Raw genomic sequence first — 22,329 nt, forward strand, 5'->3', positions numbered from 1 at the left:
CGCAGGTCCCCTTGGGCCTTCATGGCTTCTTTGTTGCGCCGCATGCGAAACGCTACATCGTCCATGTTCACGTCTTCGTCAGCCCTCACTTGATGGAGCCAGGGTGGTACCAGTGAGGATGCTGCCCTTCTCCCCCTCAGCAGATGGAATGGGGAGACACCAGTGACGGAGTTGGGGGTGAGGCGGTGGGCCGCTACTGCTTCCTTGACCGTCTTGTACGGGTCTGAGCCCGAGGCATGAGCCAGTTGTAGTGCCCCTTTGATGAAGCGGTTTTCTCGCTCAACCAGGCCATTGCCTGTGGGTGGTATAGGCTTGCTCTCCGTTGTCGAATGTTGTTGAGCTTGAGAAACTTCTCCATTTCTCGAGAGACTAGCTGGACTCCGTTGTCTGTGACAAGTTCTTCTGGTAGACCTTCCCGCTGGAATACGGCAGTGAGTGTTTCAATGACTGTGCTTGTGGTGTTGTCTGAAGTGAAGTCAGCTTCCACCCATTTGGAGAAGTAGTCAACCATGACTATCCCATATCTGTACTCTGGGGGCATGTTGTCCAGGGGCCCAATGAAATCCAAACCTAGTTTTTGCCACACCCCTTTGGGGACTTCGGTGGACAGCATGGTGGCTTTCCTCACGGTTAGGCGCTTGTCACTGTTGGTGCACTCATGGCACCTTTCAACCATTTGTCTTATGTCCTGGTCCATGCCTGGCCACCAGTAGGCGTTGCGTATCCTGCGTCTGGTCATGTTGCATCCCAGGTGGCCCGAGTGTGCCCTGCACATTATCACTTTACCAATGCCGCTGGGCGGGATGATTTGATCGCCCCTGAAGATGAGACCGTTCATGGTGGAGATTTCCTCGTTCACTTTCCAGTAGGGACGGAGGCCTTCGGGGATCGCTCTCTCGTTGGGCCATCCTTCGCGAACCCAGGTACTGATGTGCCGTAGGGCCTCGTCCTGTTCGAACTCCTCCTGCCAGTAGCGCTCACTCAGGTCCATGTATTCGCCGTTCCTTAAGTCACCGATGGAGGCCACGACACACTCATCTTCCAAGAATGTGGTACCGGGGGCGCTTTGGCTCAGGAGTCTGGACATGCAGTCCGCTTGTGCGTTTTTCCACCCCGCAATGTGTGCTATTTCATATGTGTATTCTTGAAGCTTTGCGGCGATCCTGGCCAGCCTCGGGGTGGCCGTCTTGGTGCCACCCGGGCTCAACATGTGGATGAGGGGTTTGTGGTCGGTGATCAGCTTGAATCTCGTCCCCCATACGTACGATCTGAAGTAGTCGACGGCCCATGCACATGCCAACATTTCCTTCTCAACCGTGGAGTAATTCTTCTCCGATGAAGACAGCGCTTTGGATGCAAACGCCACAATATTCTCAGTGTCTCCCTTCTTCTGGGTCAGGGTGCCCCCAGGCCATACGCGCTGGCGTCTGTGGTAATGCAGGTGTCCCATTCAGGGTTGTATGGTTTCAGGCACGGCGCGTGTAGGATTCTCTTTTTGATTTCACAGAACGCCTCGTTCTGTTCCGGACCCCAAGAGTAGGCTGCCCCCTTCTTCAGAAGCTTCCTCATGGGAGACGTGGTCTAGGAGAATCTGGGGACGAATTTGGCATAGTACTCCGCTAGGCCCAGGAATGAGCGTAGCTCCTCTTTGGACAACGGAGCCGGGGCTTCTGTTATATGGCCTGCATGAGGTCCTTCTTGGGACTGACGCCGTCACTTGAGATGCAGTACCCAAGGTATTCTACCTTGTTCACTCCGAAGACGCATTTTTCATGGCGTAGGTGAATGCCCTCCTCTTGAAGCCTGCGCTCAAAACTGCCCTGAGTGCCTTGTCATGGGTTTCGTTGTCTTTGGCATACACAAGGATATCATCTTGAAAGAAGGAAACATTTGTGAGTCCTTTGAGTAAGGAGTTCATCATCCTCTGAAATGCGGATGCCGCCGACGACAACCCAAATGGCATGCGGGTATATTGAAAGGTTCCGAAGGGCGTGATGAACGCTGTAAGGGGGCGAGAAGCTTTGTGCAGGGGAATCTGGTGACAGGCATTACGCATGTCGAGTTTAGAGAAGATTGCCGCCTCTTTCATCATGAGGATGATTTCGTTGATACTGGGGAGTGGAATGCTATCTGTGATTACCTCTAGATTGAGGCTTCTTAGGTCGATGCAGATCCTAAGGTCGTTGCTGGATTTCTTTTTGATCTAAACTACTGGACTCAACCACTCTGAGGATTCCACGGTCTCGATGGTTCCTTCTTCGCCCATCTTCCGAAGGTGGGCATCCAATGCGGGTCTCGTTGTGGCCGGTACTGCCCTGACTTTGTGTTTCACCGGTATCGCGTTGGGTTTCAGGCGAATCTTGTGGACATAGTTTCTCACCTTCCCTGGGTACTCGGAGAACAGGTCCGGGAACACCTCCTTGAAGTTCAGCGCTGCTCCTGAGGAGACCATGAGAACCTGTTCCGGAGTGCTGGGATCCAGTTTCATGCTGAGTTTGTGTTGATCGTCCCATCCCAGTACAGCTGGGCCTTTAGGTGAGAAATACACTTTGGTGGTGGTGGACCTCCCTTTGAATTCGATCCGGGCTTTGATGTAGCCTAAAAGGTCGACAGTTGCACCACCGAACACCGTCGGCTTGTGCTTGTCCCATCATCTCCTTATACGTGTTGATGGGGAGGATTGTGAGGTCGGATCCCGAGTCTGCCATGACGCGCGTTTCCATTCCGTCAATCTTAATGGTGCAGTGGGGCTTTTCCCTCCTGGCCTGGGGGGCGTTGACCATGACAACCATGGGTCTGTCCTGCTGGTCGTCATCATCGCTTGAAACGCAGTCGCCATCGACACGGGAAACCGTCTTCTCCCGCCACGTGCATGCCGGAGCCACGTGGCCGATGCGTCCGCACTTAGAGCACTCTTTATTCCTGGCGGGGCAGTCGCGATCATTCGCCATGTGCTTGGTGCTGGCGCATCTATAGCATTTGGGTGCCTCCTTTTGCCTGGGACCTTTGTCTCTGGGGCCGTCGCGGGACTGCTTGTCTCTGCGCCCTCTCCATTGTAGCGCCGCAAGTTCGGGCACGGGCAGGTGACTTCCCGCCTCTTTGCGTCTGCTGGAGGTTTCCTCCTCCGCCCTGGCAATTTGGATGGCCTTGTCAAGGGTGACCTCCTTTACTTGTATGAACTTGTCCTGCACTTTCCTAGAGTTAGTGTGAACGACTAGCATGTCGCAGATGACCTGTTCTGCGATTTCGCCAAAGGCGCAAAGAGAGGCCAGCTTCCTCATCCCTGAGATGTAGTCGTCCACGGGTTCGCTCCCTTCTTCTTTGCGGGTGTAGAACCTCAGCCTGTGCAGTACAACGTTCTCCTTATTGGTGAACCTCTTCACAATGCGACGGGTCGCTTCCTTGTAGACGTCGTCGTCGTCGTCATCATCGGCCGCAGGTATCTCCTTCAACCCAGCAAAAACGCGCTGTCCTTCAACCCCCAACGCATTTAACAGCATCGCCTTCTTCCTCACGGGGGCATACCGCGTGCCGCCTATCGCTTCCAGATAGGTGGAGAACAGGGGATCCCACTGCATGCATGGAATTGCTGGTGTCCCTGGTGACGGGAGAAAGGCAGGGGGCGGTGTGGCGCCTTGCATGGTGGGGCCGTGGGGTTTCTAGAATCCTCGTCGCCAATTATGCTGTGGCCTTGAAGGACGACAGGACGCTGTAGTGAGTCTACCCCACTTTATTAAATAACAACTGGAGTGGACTTTTATATGTCCAAGTTCTCATCAAGCACGTACTTACAGTTCAGTTAAGTTCAGGACTTCCCCAGTTGAATCACTGAGGGAAATGTGTGCACTAGGATGGCACGCTGTAAGCTTATAGGGCCCCCAGGTAGCCTCCTGTGGCTGTGGTGTTACACCCTAGAAGCTGTGCAGTACGGCTGCTGTAAGTTCTCACTTTCGTGACTCCTCATCAGGAGCAGCGCTGTGGTGCGACCGCTTCATCTGGCGGGCTGCCAGCTCTGAAACAGGAAACGTTTTCCCGCGGAGCGTGGGCTCGCGAGATCACGTTACGTGCGATCTTGCGAGAACACGCTTCCGCGATCGTGTGATATCCACACATTCACTTTTTGGTTTAATCAAATGCTTTAATTTTTGTATTTGCTACTGTACTTATAAAATTGCCAATAACAATCAGTTAACGGGAAAATCCATGGTAGTTTGTGGACATTGTTTTGCAGAAAACGTAGTTCCCACCTTTGCGTTCGACCAACTTTTATCGCTTAGTCTACTCTTCTTGTTCCCTAATCATCACGTACATGTATGCCCTTATTACTGTCGTTCTTTATTTCTTAAACATCAAAATATGTTAACCACACAGTTCTAGTATAACTCGGCGGCCCTAGCCAAAGAGGTGACGTATTCCGACGTTGATAGATCACGCGGTGATGTAAAGGCGTCGGTTTACGGAAGTTACGTAACTGTCTCGTTACGCGCTAGTAATGTCCTTTCTTCTAATGCCGCGTATGTGCCGGTGGTGACCGTGCAAGCGGCCATGTGTGTTGTGTACGGTGGCCTCGCGGAGCCTAGGCCCGGTTGAACACCACGGGGCTTCCTCTTCCATCTCCCCGCTGAAGGGTGCACAGGTGCCGTTGCAGCAGCACTCTTACTCCCGGCTGCATGCAGCTGCCTAAACAACGTAGCGTCCTGCAAAAGCCGCTGCCCATAGCAGGCACCCAGCATGAGCCGGTCACCCTCGGGGGCCTCCGTCATGACCAGATCTCTCCTGGAGACATCCAGCAGGAGCCGGCCAGGACCGGGGGACTCTGCTAAGAGCCCGTCTCCCCAGGGGGCCACCAGCCGGAGCCCGTCTCCCCAGGGGGCCACCAGCCGGAGCCCGTCTCCCCAGGGGGCCACCAGCCGGAGCCCGTCTCCCCAGGGGGCCACCAGCCGGAGCCGGCCAGGACCGGGGGTCTCTGCTGGGAGCCAGCCCGCCCAGACGTCCTCCACCAGGAACACGACACACAATGAGGCTGGCAGCAGAGCGCAGCCGTCCAACAGGAGCCCGTCCCCCCAGGGGGCCACGAGCCGGAGCCCGTCACCCCAGGGGGCCACGAGCCGGAGCCCGTCCCCCCAGGCTGCCACGAGCCGCAGCCCTTCGTCCCAGGGTGCAACGAGCCGCAGCCCTTCGCCCCAGGGTGCAATCAGCCGGAGCCCGTCGCCACAGGGTGCCTCCAGCAGGAGCCAGGCATGCCCGAAAACCTGCGATAAGAGCAACAGTCAAATATCTCCTCCTGTGCCTATGAACAAAAGTAATGGCGATGTTGTGAGACCCTCGGGAAGAACTACTGGAGTCGATGTGCAGCCCACAACACTCTCATCACCTAAACCTCCTGACAGTTTGTATGGCGTGCAGGTGTCTAATTTAGAAAAACACTTTGAAAATCTATACTTAAAGTCTTTCCTCGCTAAAAGCTTCATGCTTTATGGAAATGTGGTGTGTGTTACTATGCATAACGCTGACAAGTATCGTTATGGCCTGGTCTTCTACAAACAAAAGCTTGAACGAGAGAGAGCCCTGACTGCATACGTAAAGGGCCCCCTTGGAAAAAAGCTTTGTGTTAGATCTTGGAATGGTGCGCCACCATGTATTTTTGGTATTGTGGTTACAAACATTGATAACAATGCTGTGGACCTCCCTGACAGAATCAAATCTGAGTTGGGTATATTTGGGGCTATTACCTTAGTTCAGGTCCGCGGTCCTACTCACCAAAGGTTTGCCCTAGTTTTCTACAAATATCAAGAGGGACAGAAGAGTGCTCTTGCTTCATGCAACCCATTAAAAACATCATTCGGGGAGGTTAGATTTTCTCCATGGAATAAACCTCCACCAACGTGCAAAAAAATGTCCAATGAGGTCATTAGCCGGATGAATACTGGTTCTCCGGTTGTATCCAACTTGCGGAAGGAATGCAGTCAGCAGCCACCGGCTTCTGTACGGAATTGGCCACCAGTAGCCGTCCAAGCCACTACGTGGAATGGGCCACTGGTAGCCGTCCCACCACCTGTGTGGGATGGGCAATTTGTAGCCGTCCAAGCCACTATGTGGAATGGGCCACCGGTAGCCCTCCCAGCACCTGTCCAAGCCACTATGTGGAATGGGCCACCGGTAGCCCTCCCAGCACCTGTCCAAGCCACTATGTGGAATGGGCCACCGGTAGCCCTCCCAGCACCTGTCCAAGCCACTATGTGGAATGGGCAACCGGTAGCCCTCCCAGCACCTGTCCAAGCCACTATGTGGAATGGGCCACCGGTAGCCCTCCCACCACCTATGTGGGATGGGCAATTCGTTGCCATCCAACCCAGTCGTATGTCGCCATGTAATAAAAAGGATAACGAAAATAGTCAATTGCTATATTCCCCTTTACTCGAATCCGGCTCTCCCCATGCTTTACGTGGACACAACAGAAGTCGTTCACCGTTGTTCACAAAAGCACGAACAAGAACCAGACGGAGTAGGAGCAGGTCACCCTATTCTTGCATGTCCAAAAACACCTCTCCTACTAGATCCAGGTATAGCCGATGCCAGTCTCCCCATTCCAACTTGTCCATTAGCACGTCTTCTCTTACTAGAGCAAGGTATAGCAGGAGTCAGTCACCCTGCTCCTACCAGTTGCACTCAGAACGTTGGCCTACAAGCGAGATCCGACCCCTGAGAGAGCATAGAAGAGCAGGTCAGGGTGAAGTGTCCTCCACTCTTCAGAACTCATCATTGATACTTTGGATTAACAACCTGGATGAAACCATCTCTCGTGCCGAGCTCCGTTCAGCCTTTAATCCCTTTGGGGAGATCGAGCATATTGAAATCAAAGAAGGGTTCAGAAATAACGGTAAACAAGCATTCTTGCAGTACAGTAGTCCCTCGAGTGTCACTAGAGCGATTGATCACATGGATGGGACCTATTTTTATAACCGCAAACTCCAGGTAGACTTTGCCTATCCCCAGCAGGCTACAAACTGTTTGTGGGTTTACGGTCTCCAATTTGCTGATGCCACAGAGCAGTATCTAACATACGTTTTCAAAGAGTTTGGGCACGTACAGAAAATGTTGCATGATCCGGTAAAAGGCGCCGCCCTGGTGCTTTACAGTGATGCTACTTCAGCTTTAAACGCTATTAACATGAAGACCATTGGGGGACACTCCGTTAGGCTGGGGTTTGCGAATCGTAGGTGCCAGCTCGGCTTTTGCCATTCCATGGAATCCTCGGGGCAGGACGTTGGAGCCTTCTTTCGGATGTTGCGATAAATTGATGTAAGCTGTAACGTATTAAAAATGTTTTTTGTGGGGGTCTGGGTTTATGGGATTCCTGCTGTCAATTTATAGCTCCATGTACAGCATGGAGAGCATTGTTGAACCCAAACAAATGGGCACACGTTTAACCCACTGCACACGTTTAACCCACTGCACACGTGAATATTTTAAATATTGATCGGAGCATTATATGAATCTGGCATTTGACAAGTTCAAACTCTTCATATCACTACTTGTCAAACAGTTAAAAGTGGGTCTAGTAAGAGACCCTAACACTGACCGATTTTTACTTTCTTGAGGTTGGTCTGTATGTGTGAATGTCTCTTGCAACTTTTTCTTAACCTACATACGTGTGTCCTGATTTATAACCCCTTGGGGGACGTGAAGCGTACCGGGATTTAATTGCATTATCTCGTTTTGTAAGCAGAACTTACTGGTCGGAAATTAAACCTTTATTTACAACACTGCTTGTTTGCCTGGAGATTTGCTTAACTTGTCGTATTGCATATTCCGAAGATCCTTTTTAAGCGCCTGATTTTCCTTTTGCATTCTTGTATAGTTTTTGACTCAAAGTGGACATGTAGGAAACACACATTATTGCCTTACATAGCCACCATTGTGAACGCATTCTTTAAGCTGGCCTGTGGAGTTGGATGACCTGTAATTGCCTGTCAGAGCTGAAGCATGCCTGGAAGTGAGCAGGTATGACCGTAAACCTAGTGGTACAGTAGGGTTCACATGCCTATCCGTACTTGTATGCACCTATAATCCACATGCGCACACATATGGATACTTAACCTGTAAATCATTTTTTGTCCAATTTAGAAAGGTGATTAGAAGGCCAGAAACCAGAGAGAGCTTGTGGGGCAAACATAAAATCACATCTGGTCATTTCAGACGTAGCTGTCGAATCTTCTTGCTGAGTAAAAGCATCACACGCTGCTTGGTCATAATAGGACTATATTGCTACACAGGTGTTTGGGAGAGCTGATCTCTGGACAATGGTATTGGGGCATACCTGGTGTTGAGGGAGTCTGGAGACTCGTGCAGTTTACAATCCTCAAGGGAAGAGGTCTACTGCCGTTGTATATGCATGGAATATTTTTATGCGAGACAGCATGGAATGTGTGGAGGTAGTTGTGAGAATAGCGATGTCTGCCTCATATTCATTTACCATTGAAGAGCGATTTAAAGTTGCAGATAAGCTGCAAGGCCAGAGAGGCTCTGGTTTACAGTGTTCTTGCTGTTTAGTGATCGTAGCCGGATCCAGGAGGCCATACTGGGTATCGAACGTTTTCATGGTTGGGAGGAGATAAAGATCCTTCTCTTCTGGCCTGTGTTCTTTGAAAGGCGCCTGGAAAAGCTAATTGTTACAAAATTATTACTGCTCTTCCGAAGTACAGGGAGGCGTAGCGTCTAAATTAATACTCTGCACCACACTACTAGTAAACCAGCATTCATCCCAATCGTCCTTGGGATCGGAATCCCAGGTAAACTACCTCTATAAGAATAATGCATATTATATCAGGCTACTGAGAGCTATACGCCCTTTTCTGACAGAAAATAACGCGGCCACAATAGCCAGGGCCATTATACTGGCACGTTTAGACTACAGTAATTCACTGCTGCTGGGAGCTTCCAAAAAATGCATCAGTAAATGCCAGATAATGGAGAACAATGCAGTCCTGATTGTAAAAGGAAATGATGGAAGACGCCATCTGACGGAGGCTAGAAGATCCCTCCACTGGCTTAGAGTTGAGGAGAGAATTCTCTTTACGTCTATGACTCTATAGTGCACAGATGTCTGTACGGAGTGGCCCCATCCTACCTTGGAGCCAAATTCACACGTTACATCCCTAATGGGGCCCTAAGATCTCAAACATCTGGCAAGCTACAGATACCCCAGGCATCCCGAACTACGGGTGCTGGGAAATCTTTTCCGGTTCGAGCATCTCAGCAGTGGGACAACCTCCCAGGTACCCTGAGAGCAGAGCCAAATCCGTCAATCTTTAGGAAAAATCATCTGAAGACTCATCTCTTCAAATAATGTGCCACTCCTAGTTTCCACCTATCGTTCTGCCTAACTCTAATTTGTCTCTCTGCGCCCTGATGCATGCGGGCTACCGACGCATTACAAATAAATAAATCGTTAAAGTGAAACGGGCACAGTTTAACAGTTCTACTTCTTGTATAATAGAAGCATGTTTTTCTTTTTTTTTTTATCTGAGATTTTATTGTTATGAATTTTAATTGGTATAGTGTAAATCCCTCTTTAGCATGCAGATGTACTAAACCCTTTAAAAGGTTGATGGTCTGTTACTCTTGTGTATTGGATTGTATGCTAGTGTGTATCTTTTGTGTTGTCGCAATCAATGGGTACATGTTTGACGATTTGTAGTATAGTCAGTTCTAGTAAGAAAAAATACGCATTTGTTGCTTTGAATGAGTGTGTGAATTAAGTGTTTGCTTCAATGTGAATGGGTTAGCTTGTGCAAGTTTATCGCAGTACAACAATGCCCAGTGAAGATTTAACAAGAAGGAACTTTCAATAAGCTATAAAGGCATACAGCAGGTCTTAAAATTGGCATTTGCTGACCTGGAGCAAAAAGCAGCTCCTGGGTATCTAGCCTCACCCATTAGGCTGGGTCTACCTCTGGGGAACCAGAAGCTAGTATATACGGTGCAGCAAATCTAACATGTGCGCGAAATGCAAACTATCCTTTTGTCTATTATACATTCTCCAATATGCTTTAAATGACCCTTATTCTCATTTATAAGCATTCCCAAATTTACCCAGTTAATATAACATAGCTATGTTTATATGTTTGTATGGCACCGCTTGCCTGGGAAGTCCAGAGTAGCTCCTGGCAGCTGTCGGTTTCAAGCTAATCATGCTCCCCTTGGCTAGGTGGAACTCTGAACCTTTCTCTCTACTATCGCTCTTTCAACCTGTGGCGTTCCGCAGGGATCTTGCCTATCCCCCATGGTTCATCAGCGTCTATATGGCTGCCTTGGCACGTCTGATGCTACTTTCCCCTCTTAACTTTGTGTAATGTGCATGACATGCAACTATCTTTCAGGCTACCCTCAGCCACTATGCTCTTCCTCGTTCATATCTCACTGCCCGCTATTCAGTCATGGTGTGCTGCAAACGACCTCTGCCTCAGCACCAGCAAGACTGAGATCCTTCACACTGGGACCCCTGCTCCTGCTTTCCCACTTTCACTCTGGCCGGCCTCCCTTGGCCCTGAGCCTGCATCCACCTGCGAGGCTAAAAACCCTGGGGTCATCTTCGACTCAACTCTCTCCTCTCACATTTCAGACATCTCTAAACAAAATCTATCAGCTACACCTCCTCAGAGGCACTCTACATTTTTTCACTTTTCTCCCAGCGCCTCACTGTCTCCAGAGCCTTGGTTCTCTATAGGCTGGACTACTGCAACAGCCTCTTTCTCAACCTCCCGCTTCTGCTCTGCGCCCTCTCATCCAGAACAAAACTGTGAGACTTGTCCTTGGCCTCAAGCTCAGGGACCGCATCTCTCTGGCGCTGAACTCCCTCCACTGGCTCCCTGTGGCTGCAAGGATCAAGTTCAAGACCCTCTGCGTTGTCCACAAGGCTTACTGGGGCCTGGGACCTACCTACCTATCCGAAACGATTCCTACCTAAATACTGTTCCCTCCCCCACCCTCTGTTCATCTACCTCCAATCTTCTGCAAGTGAGCCGGTTCTCCAAGCAGAGATTTGGAGGGAGATCTTTATCCTCAGCAGGGGCCTCCCTCTGGATAGCCTGCCTGCTGTCCTCCGCCTTGAGCTTGGTCTCCCTTAAGTTCCAGAAACTCCTCAAGACTTCCCTCTTCTCCTCTTCCTTTTCTCTCCCTCTACCCTGCTAACCTATCCCTCTGCTCTTTCCCTTCTGTTTCGTACAGCTGGCTGACTGGCAGCCTGGTGTTCCTCAGACTCGCAGGTCCCTGGCACCCCTCTCACACTCGCCTCACCATCACTGCACTTGAAAAATAACCCATGAGAGTGGCATCTCTCTGCGCTTACTCCAGCCTCCACCAACTGGGGGCACTTAGACCCCCCCCCCGCCCCAGGACTTGGCCCTCCACCGTCCCCTGTAACAGTCTGTGCACTTGTACTGCAATCCGAATGACCATGCCTGAAGATCGCCTTTATGTCCCCCGTCTTCACTCCCTGCATGGTGGCGCCTTTATGCACTTGGTAAAACCGCAGAATCGTCATCCGGCCTATTTGCTGTTATCTGCACTGTTATTATGTGCACTTACTCTGCCTGTGCAGACACTATCGTTTCAGAATTTCAAAGACGTCCAACGACTGTTTCTCCCAGCGTTTCCTCCCTCCTTTAATCCCTCCCTAGGCGCTTTACAAATAAACATTACCTTACCGAGAACTGGGAGCTAAAGCAATTTTTAACCCTGCATACAATTTATTAAAAACACAAGAGACGGAACCCTGTAAAGAAAACTGAGAATGCAGATTTTAAGAATGAAGGGCATTATGATAGGGAGGTGTGCACTGGTATCAGATCTCAGCAGGAATGTCAGTCTTCGGATATGTTTTTTTAAAAGACAGAGAATGGGAGCTTAAAAGCCACTACAGTTAATTGTCACAAAAATGCCTTTATTTCTTGCAAGAAAATGGACGGAATCCCGTTCTAACCAGCAACCCCAGCCCGCTCGCACAGCTCTCCCGATCACCTCCTCATATTCCTTTCGAGATGCTCGACCCCAGTCATCCGCGGAAAAATATATTCTATTGCAATCTGTTTCCCGATCATACATTTCCAATTCATTCTGCGCCCGTTGTCACCTTCCGGTCTCGTTCTCCTCAAGTGAGGGGCGTAGGATTTATTTCCGCTTAAATGGAAGGCTCCATTTGTGAGACTGGATATAACTGGCATAATCCAAAGATGGTGCCCAAGTGGTCGTTACCCAGTAACATGTGTCCCCAAATGTGCTGAGCCCACCATCCCTATGGTGCATGCTCCACCACTGATAACCAGGGTCTGCTAAGATTTAAATAAAACGAAAAAAATATTTGGTTCAAATTGACATGGGCTTCAGAGGCATCATAAAATGGAAAGTAACAAATTAAATTGGAATCCCTGTCCCGTTCATCTCGCTCTATCTGTGCCTTACAAGACATGAAAACGTTGCCATGTTTATCGCTTATCTTGGGGGGTAAGTTAACATACCTGTTTCTCTTCGCCCTACATAGTTACATGAGCATAAAGTCCTGTCTATAGCTTTCCTGACCTTGACCGGTGGGGGTCTTGTCAATGGTCCGCTACTAGTCCTATCCTAGTAATGGGACTGATGGAGCTGCTTAACATTTCTTGCCCTTTTTTTGTTTTTAAAAAAAACTTTGGGTCATAACCACTAGTATGGCAAAATCATATAATGTTAATATTTAAGGATATGTGTACCGCACACGTCACCACCGGAGTGGTCCTCTAGCAGCTCTGAAAAGGAACGGGGCTGAAGTGAGTTAGTGGGACCGCTTGGTGAGCGTGCAAGAGCAGTGATGTGCTGTTGGCAGCTTCAGTGCGGTTAGCACTGTTCGCTGAGCTTAGGTGTGCTTTTCGGTTGCTAGCCATTGTGTTCTGCTGTGCAAAGCTATATTTGTGTTGCAGTGAAGTTTGTGTGGTTTGCTGTGCTTTAGGGGTGTGGTTGTGTTTGGTTAGAGTTTGAGAGGTGCATGCAGAAGGGTGAGATTGTTAGGGGCGTGGTTTATCTAGATTTGATACAGGGTAAATTCCATATTCTTAAAGTGGCACGTGAATATCTCCACCTAGATGCAGTACTGGCTAATATTGACAATCCTGTCTAGATGTCATGCAAACTAATATTCACAATTATATCCAAATGTGCCACTGGCTAACATTCACAATCCTGTCTAGATGTGGCACAGGCTAATGTTCAATTCTAGATGTGACTGAAGGCAATATTAACCTTTCTCTAAGAGTGCGATGCAGGTTAATATTTACAGTACTATCCCAATGTGGCTTGGGTAATAATCGCCGTTCTTGCTGCTTGTGAGCATGAGAGAATTGACTTTCACACAGTTACTGCACCACAGGTATAGTCAAAAGCTCGTCTGTTATCTTTTATTTTGACATTTAACTCTGTGGGAGAGCCCTTTGTTACAGCACGTCATGTGCCTTTTTCAAATCAAGGCACTTAGTGTTACATTCACATTACATGAGTTTCTCTGTTCATGTTTGCTCAAATGTTTGGTCTTTAGTCTTTAAATAGCAAAGTTCTTAGGTTCAATCCCACCTGAAGATTGTCATGTCCCATCCATTTGTGTCGGCTGACCGGTGGTGAAGCTGGTTAGTATTAGTAGCCTGATCTGCTATGTTCTGAGTTTAGGTAGCGTGGTTGGGCTTCCAGAGTACAGTGATTGCTCCAGTCCCCACACCTACCTTGATCGTCGCTGCTGGCTGGCCACTGGCCTCCCCTGCTGACACGCGCAGACTCTGTCTGGAGACGTCCTTTGCCTAGGGGCCCTTAGCCGCTGGGGGTGCCTTGGGAGGATGTATTAAGAGGAAGTAACAGGCCAAACAGTGTTGGTGGGCGGGATGGAGGGAGGAGGCAGCAGGGAAGCGGGCTGAGGGGGCGTTCGAGAGCATGTTTGCTTTTTTAAAATGTATTTTAAATGGATGCTGGAGGAAGCGTGCGGGTCCTGGGTAGCCTTACTTCCCGTTGCAAAGGCCCTAGTGGACAATCGCAGCGTTGGGGGGCGGGATGTAGGGCGCGAGGAAGCAGGCTGGGGGGAGGCAGGGGTGGTTAAGCGCTAGAGTATGTTTTGCTTTTGGTTTTTTCTTCAAATAAAGGTATTCTGGGGGAATCGTGCAGTTACTGGGCAGCCTTACCTGTGGCCTTTGCTGCGGGTAATGGATGCCCTTCTTCTTTCAGGGGGACTAGTAGGTAAACCTACCTGAAGTACCTTTTGTAACTGAGGAGTTTAGGGAACAAGGCCCCACATGGTATCAGGGTTGGGCTTAAAAGGGAACTGTTTTGTTTTACTCTATTAAAGTATTTCCACGGTGTTATATGCATCTGAAAACCTACCTATAATGCGCTGGGTTTGAACCATATGCTTTATTATAATAGTGAATGTATGTGTGTTTTAAAGTAAGTTTGACAGTATTTGCCTACAAGTTTCATTGCTTAGTGTGTAGTTTAAGGGCCTAAAATAATTTAGTATATATATATTTTTTTTAACCTACCTGTCTTAACTGGAATTATTGGTGCGGCACTTTGTGGATCTCATTGTAGCCCTAGACCACTGATGCTAAATCCAACCATGTCAATATGCTACCTGGCTAGACTTTAGTGTGTATCTCGTACCCCATGGGTAGGTCAGGCATAGCAGCGGTAATGGTCTTGTTCGGGAAATCACAGAAGACCCAAGCAAAGGCTTCTCCATCCTCTTTTTGCTGCTTCTGATGCAATCTGATTGAGAAAGGAAGACTTCGATGGAACTCCAATTGATGATGGCAAAGATGGTGTCAGACAAGATTGAGAAAGAGAAGATGGAGACGTCCAGCTAGAGTTGGCCAGGTTGAATGGGTCTCTTGGTTCCTCCAGAGGGCCTGATAGGCTCTGTGTCCTCCATTTCATCCAAGATTTCCTTGGATTGGTTGACTGCATTTGAGTATGCTTGCGAAGTATAACGTGTGAATGGGTCTGACAAGATTGCTTGGCATCTCACTAGACTACCCCAGAATGGCTGCAGTGCAGTTATGAAATGTAATTTCCTGAGGGAAGATTTGGGGGCATTCCCAGATGTAAATCTGTCATTCCCTTTTGATGAGGGAGATGTACTCACAGGGGCATCCTTCACTTCAGATTCCTTGCCAAGAAGCTTTGGAGAAGTTAACTCTAGTGTCCCTGTGGTCCTGGGAACAGCTGGTAGTTAATGCATATGCATCCATCTCTGACCATATCAGGGTTCTTATTTTAAAAGAGCCCATAATTTGGCATCTGGGAGTAGTTGCGCGTAGACAGACGGGTAGATGGCTCCCTGCGGTCAACTTTTGCTCAACGCTTCCTTTTTAATTTGCACAGGAGTGCAAAACGAGTAAATGCTGTCTATGTGCGCGTGGTGGACAGCGCTTAATTGTAATTGCCGCAAGCATAGCAGACAGGGTATACAAATGGATGGCTATGGAATGTGCTGGCTTTATGTTGATGCATAAAGCCGGTGTGTTCCATAGGGATCACTAGCATCCCCAGAGGCTCTACCCAGAGCTCCTCTGCAGCCAACCAATTTAGTAGGTGGCCCCCTCAATGATTCCATGTAATAACTGCCGCTCTAGCAACGGAGGAGTGGGTGGGATTTCTTTGTGTTCAGAGGCAAGACCCAGGGAGAATTCTGCTGGGAAAGGATCTCAAAGACCTAGGGTTTGTCAGTGATACAGCGGGGCGTTTACATCGAAGGACTCAGATAAAGGAGGCTACCAAAGGCCAAGAGTAAATCCAAGGCTAAGGAGCTAATATTTCTAAAAAGGAAAGCAACAGTCCCTCCCCTCAAGTACCTTCAACCGAGGTTGATGTATCTGTCCAACACCTGAACCCGACGATGAAGGTGTTCCCTAGGGTATACTATCCCCACGATCACCTAGAACTGCAGGATTTACTTGCAGAAGAGGGATCCTCTAGGGAAGAATGAAGCCGGAGTCAGAAAGAATACCCAATATTGGAAGGTCTAAGGAGACAGACCTGTTTCCAGTTGGATGGAGTGCCCCCAGGCAAACATAGGATCTACTGGGAAGGTTTGTTGCTTCATAGTGGCCCCAGAGAGTCCACAGGAGGAGACAAATACGGGTTGGTGGTCCCCAATATGAGAGACCCTTCCTCTTTCAGTTGGTGCATGAAGTTGCCCTTGCAGGTCATCTTGGAGTCAAGAGGAATGAGAGATTATCAATGCGTTACTTCTGGCCTAAAATGGGGAGGAGGTGCAGATAAAAAGCCACTGCATGAGTTATTCTGCTTGTCAGTTGTCTGGCAAAAGTGGAGCAATGATCTACTATTGGAGTGGGTAGTGATTGGCATTATTGGTCCCCTTAATCCTTCTACGTCCTCTGGCAGCATGTTTATTCTTGAGAACTATGCAACCAGGTATGCTGAAGCAATCCCACTTGATACAGTGATTGCCAAGTAAGTTGCTAGAGCATTATTCAGCATCTTTACTAGCATCGGCTTCCCTAAAGACATTGTCTGACAGAGGCAGCAACTATGTCTAATTATATGGAGGCCATGTGTAAGGAGTGTGGTGTGTCTTACACGTTTTTATCCTCCTTCCATCCACAGACAAATGGTTTAGTAGATGGATTAAACATAACTCCCAAAAGCATGAGTGGAGCTCTCTTGAAGAGCACCAGAGAAGGAAGTGGGATCTTCTGCCACAATGCTTACCTTTTGCCTCAAGGGGTTGATGTCAGCCTCCTTTAACTACTTTTCGGTCACCCAGTAAGGGGCACGTTGGGCAGCGTGAAAGAACGGTGTTAAAGCCCCTATATGCCCACTACCCGAAATAAAGTAAATTATGCTCTGCGATTCGAAAAGAGGATCTTTTGATGGCCGAGGCCAATGACAAATTGAAGGCTGGTCCATCACTGGAATGATCAGAAAGCTTGTCTTGTTTGGCCCCAGGCCAAGAAATCCTGACCATGGATCCCATAAGATCTAGAGCTTTACAAGAGAAGTGGACTGGTCCTTACCAAATCGTTGAGGCACTAGGTGGAGACAAACTATTTAGTGGACCTAGGCAGACCATATGAGTCTCCCAAAGTGTCCCATGTAGATAGGTTGAAGGAATTCATTCCAAGACCTTTCTGCCTTAAGTTAGTGAAGAGGAAGAATCTGAACCTCTCCCTGATATGTTCCAAAGCAGTCCTTCAGATGGCTTCACCGATAGTGTCCACTTGTCCCCTCAACTTACTACAGCAGCAAGGTATTTTATTTGTATTTATGTACCATTTTTACACCAAAGTGTGGATCAAGATAAAAATGGTACAACACAAGTCAACATGGGAGGAAAAACGGGTGAAACAATTAAGACGAGCGAAGATGGTCTTTGAGGCATGATCGAAACAGAGTGTGGGACTAGTGCGACCACAGGGGGCTGCATTTTAGTGGAGTGTGGCTAGGAGAACGAAAACTGGACTGGTCCCCGGGGCAGGGGGTTGTAGTGGGGTTGGCTGGGAGGGGTTTAGGGCAGAGGTCAAAGTGTGCAGGAACAAAACGGTACAACGTTCCCTTTATTAGACCCGGATAACCATTCCAGGACGGCAGTGGGGATTTGAGCCTGTGCCGCGATGGTGACCTAGTATCCTCACAGGTGCTTGGTTGCTCTTGTTCATTTATATAGACTGCCTGGGACCTAGCACTAATTTCGGAGCAGTCACAAAGCCCCACTTGGCAGTGATCTGTCTTCTGCAATTAATCAAGGATTGCTGCAGACTCAGTGCCTTTACAGATAATGGGTGGGGCAGGAGGTGGCTATAGACCTAGAGTGTCCCTTAAGAGATGTGAATGGTGTGTAATTGGAAGGGAGAGGCTGCATTCTATGGGCAACAATGACCAACTAATGGTGGCTGTTTAAATGCATTTTATTTATGTCTATTTTGATAGTACTGTTCTAAACACAGTAGTGTGGGGTAGAGCAAAGGAAAGCATGGTGTTTGAATTGTGGGGTGGTTCAGAAAGGGGTCTGTGTGGGGCACATGGTGGTTTGGGAGGGGGTGAGGGAAAAGAAGGGGCGGGGGAGGGGAACCTAGTTCCATTACTTTTCTACTTTGACCACTGGGGGTGAGGGACAGTAAGAAGAAACCGTGACTGAGCTAGGTGAACCAGTAGGAAGATAGAAAGATGCAACAGAGGAGAGCTGGGGGAGGGGGATTTGAGCCAAGAGTGAAATGGAAGCCAACGTAAAGCGGAATGAGCAGGAGAGACTGTCACTAGAAGACAAAGCATACAAGGCGGATGGTGGAATTATAAATATATTTGAGTGTACATGGACTGGAAGCAGGAAGACCAAAGATAAAGGAGGAGCAGTAGAAGAGTTGCAAGTGTTTAGTAGCATGAAAGTAAAGAAAGGGTATCTACAGGAGTGAGGGGAGATAAAGCGAATGAAAGAGAGAGTAAGGTCCATCTAGATACCAAGATTATGAGCAATAGAATATAGGGGCAGGTCCGAGGGAGGAAAGGAAATGGATGCTGGAGTGGATCAGAGTGGAACTAGAAAAGGCAGGAAAGAAAATTCAGTTTTGGAGGAGTTTAGTACCAGGTAGTGGTCAGCCATCCAGGATTGAATGGCCAGTAGACCAGATGAAATAGTAGCATGAATCCCAGAAGAGCAGGATAGGAACTTGAGTGTGATCCGCTTAGACCTGGTGGGATAGACCAACGGAAGAGATAATAGCATGCAAGAAGGAATGTGTGGAGGTGAGGTGCATTTGACTGGGTAATTTGCCCCCTTGTTTTCACTAATATCAGGCCTGACACCTTGGTGACAGCATGACATAAACACGGTGGATAGTGTGCATACCAAAAGTAGGAGTTCTAAAATGTCAAATAAAGGAAATCTCCCATTAAGGCTGAGGCCAGCAAGCTGTTGGATCTAGGGATGATGGAATCCTCTTACAGTCCATGGTCCAGCCCAGTGGTTCTGATACCAAAGGCAGGCACCTCTTACTTGAGATTGTGTGTGCACTATAGAGTTATTGATGCTGTCACCAAGATAGTTGCTCTTCCCCATCTTTTTCTTGGGTCCTGGTCAAGTGGGAATGGACTAGATCTCGAACAATTCTCATATATTCCTTTTATTTTCTGAGCTGTCTGGGATAAAGGTAATGCATCTTTCTCCCCCCCTCTAAGGTCTCTAAGCATATCCAATACATCCCCCGGTTCACGTTCATATAGAAGTTCAAATGGCGAGACCCCTAGAATGATCCCTGGGGAGCTCCCCAGGCATCCCTTTCTTAGTGCCTTACATCCGTTTCTATGAGCTTTCTGAGGACCGTTTTGAGGGTCTTATTAATACGCTCAATGAGTCCGTCCAGCTGGGGATGTTGCGTGCAGAGCATCTTAATCTGAACAATCTCCTTCAACTCAACCATCAGTTTGCTCGTGAATTGGTTCCTTGATCTGTGATGATTTCTCTAGGGAAACCTCAGTGGGATTTGAAGGGACCGTGATGTTTGAGGATTTGCTAGGTTGAACTATTACACATTGGAAAGGCTTTGGGGTAGCGAGTTGCATAATCTAAAATGGTTATGATGCATTTATTTCCAAGCTGGGATGTCTCTAGAGGACCTACAGTATCTACCGCTATGAAGGAAAAGGGTATATCTATAATGGGCAAAGTTTGAAGGGGGCTTGACGGGGAAGGTGTTGGACTGTCTTCTGGCACAGTTAAAATGTTGCAGAACATTTTTGTTATCTCAGAAAAAATACCTGGCCAGTAGAACATACTCACTACCTGTCCTTGGGTCTTAGCTGTCTCTTGGTGTCCCAAACTAACGGGTGCGTGTGTGATCTACAAGATTATCCTACAATTACTTTTTGGAGCCCCAATCTGGGATCGTAGAACACCTTCCGGGGTTGCGTCCCCTGAACAGTAAGCCCCATTTGAAGAAAAAGAATGGGGTATCTTTCTTCCTTCTTCTTTTGATATCACTTTCTTGAAGGATTCATCTAATATGGCATCCTTGCGTTGAGCAAAGGCGAGATCTAGCATAACTTCAATCCCCCCGTCCCTCAGCCTCTGCCAGTGGGGTAGATGTTTCTGGTTTGGGCTCCTCTTGTGTCTGCTTCACCAAACCCCGTTTCCCGTTTATCGGTTTGGTTTTGATAAGGAACCTCCAGTGGGTCAGGAAAACTGCGTTATCTAATATCACTTGTGCAATTTTGTTCCAACCTTAATATGGTAGGCCTGCTTTGCATTATTTTGCCAAAGGACTTTAACATCTCCTCTATAATCGGGGTCCATAACCCCAGCTAATGCATCCAAACCATATTTTCAAGCGAACGCCATTAGGTACCCATGGGAGCTGACAAGACTAGGCCAGTAGATATAATTTGTCTTTTCCCCTGGTTCAATCATCAGATCTTGACTATTGGATAAGTCACATCCAATAGACTCCATAGTGGTCACTGAGCGGTTGGAAGACCTGTCACTAAGTTTGGTCAACTTGAGGGTTGCCCAGTTTATGCCAGACAGATGAGATCCCATTGCTAACACCAGATGTAAGGGAACAGAAGTACGAGTCTGACACAGTCGTGGCATGCTTGTTGGCAAAGACCTTTATTATAAAAGCAAAGAAAAAGAAAACCCTAGCTTGCCCTATCTCTATAAGGAGGGTGCCCTACCTCAACAAATACACTTCGGACTCTGTGTCCAAGCCTATTTCCGACCCTTGGACCAAACTAAGTAAAAACGATACGTCTTCTTGATCCAGAAGGAGGATTCTCTTGTTTTGGACACATGCCTTTAAAGTTCAGTTTGTGGAGTAAAATTCAATAAGAAATTATTTAAACACAGTTCGCAAATATCAAGGGTGGGGGGTGTGGTCTCTTCCCCATATGATGATCTTCCTCCAACTCCAAACTGTATCACCAAGTCTGGTGCACTATCCTGCCAGACTTGACTATAGTACTTAGAATTTCCAGAAAGTGTCTCTTCCTTTAGCAATGGGTCAGCGACCCCTTGTTTCAGATTCTTCTTTTTCTCTTTCACGTAGGTCCCAGATCCTTCTGGCATGTCTCTGACTTGCTCTGGGCCTCAGGCCCTTGACTATATGTTCTTCACTCTTGTACGCGGTTTCTGACCCATGTGCTTTGCTTTTGTGGGCCTCGCCCAACTTCAGAAGGGTGCCAGGCACTGGTGTGTTGCTTTCGCAGGTTCTCTACCCGTGCTTCATTCAACTTCCAACTGGACAGACCTGGTGGACTCTCCTGCCAGGTACTGTTCCCAGTGCTCCAGATAAGATTTTGAGGTGGGAGTATTTTACGCATGATTTTTCAAATTAGAGAGTAAATGCAATTTCAAGAGAGTAAAAATGAGTTTTGTCCTCTGAAAGAGAGTAAAACTTATCCAACACATACACCCATCGCATATGTAAAATCCGACCCATAGACCAAAAGCGTTGTAGATCAAAGTTGTCTGGCTTGTGCAGAGCCCTTCACTCCATATGCAAACGGCATATCCCGTCTGGGCACATAGTAACAGCACATCACTCCACTTGATAATGGCATTCATCCACCCCGAACATGCAAGCTATGCATCTCCTCTTGACACATACTAACGAGTATGCCACGTACTCTGTGCACATGGGGCACATCTACTTTCAGCATTTTCAGAGATGTGCTGTTAGCATTTGAAGAGCAAATTTGTGTCATTTGCATGTGTAAATTGCACCTTTACACTGTGCATGCTAACAGCACATCTCTATGCATATGCTAATGGCAGACACTGTTTTCACGTATTGATAGACCATGTTCTGTTTAGCAAGCCTGATATTTGTACACGTTGACAGGACATCTCTACCTATAGTGACCTCCAATCTCTTCTCTGCGCATGCTATTGGCACATCTCTTCTCGTCTGCTAATGGTACATCTTCTCTGCGCACATACTAGTGGGACAACTCTCTGTACATGTGTGATAACTGTGCATGTGCACAGATGTGTTTGCTAACGACATGCCTTCTACGCACATGCTAATGTGACGTCACCTCTCTGCACATCCCATCCCTGCACGTACTAACTGCACATCCTGTGCAGCGACGGGATGTGCAGTTAGCATGTGCAAGCTCCACATCCTGTCTCTGCACATGCTAACGACACATCTCAGCTCTGCATGCTAATTACCCTTCTGTTCCATGGCACGTGCAAATGACACATCTTTACTAATTACGTACTATGGGGACATTTCTTCTCTGTGAATGCTAACGTAGCATCTCCTCTGCCCATGCTATAACAGCACATCTCCTCTCTGC

At 48.1% G+C, this 22,329-nt stretch overlaps 1 protein-coding gene across 1 annotated transcript in view; it reads left to right on the top strand.

The window, feature by feature from the left end:
• Positions 1–4,489: 4,489 nt before the first annotated feature.
• The window catches only part of LOC138566257 (uncharacterized), a 32,217-nt gene continuing 14,377 nt past the window's right edge, over positions 4,490–22,329 (top strand). Inside the window, exon 1 of the mRNA XM_069643347.1 lies at positions 4,490–7,302. Coding sequence (XP_069499448.1) covers positions 4,732–7,296 — 2,565 coding nt within the window. The 5' untranslated portion in view covers positions 4,490–4,731 and the 3' untranslated portion in view covers positions 7,297–7,302. The remainder of the gene's footprint in view (positions 7,303–22,329) is intronic.

Source organism: Ambystoma mexicanum, chromosome 1p, assembly GCF_040938575.1.
Source record: "Ambystoma mexicanum isolate Mex_15411 chromosome 1p, UKY_AmexF1_1, whole genome shotgun sequence".
In the NCBI taxonomy this organism is placed as follows: domain Eukaryota; kingdom Metazoa; phylum Chordata; class Amphibia; order Caudata; family Ambystomatidae; genus Ambystoma; species Ambystoma mexicanum.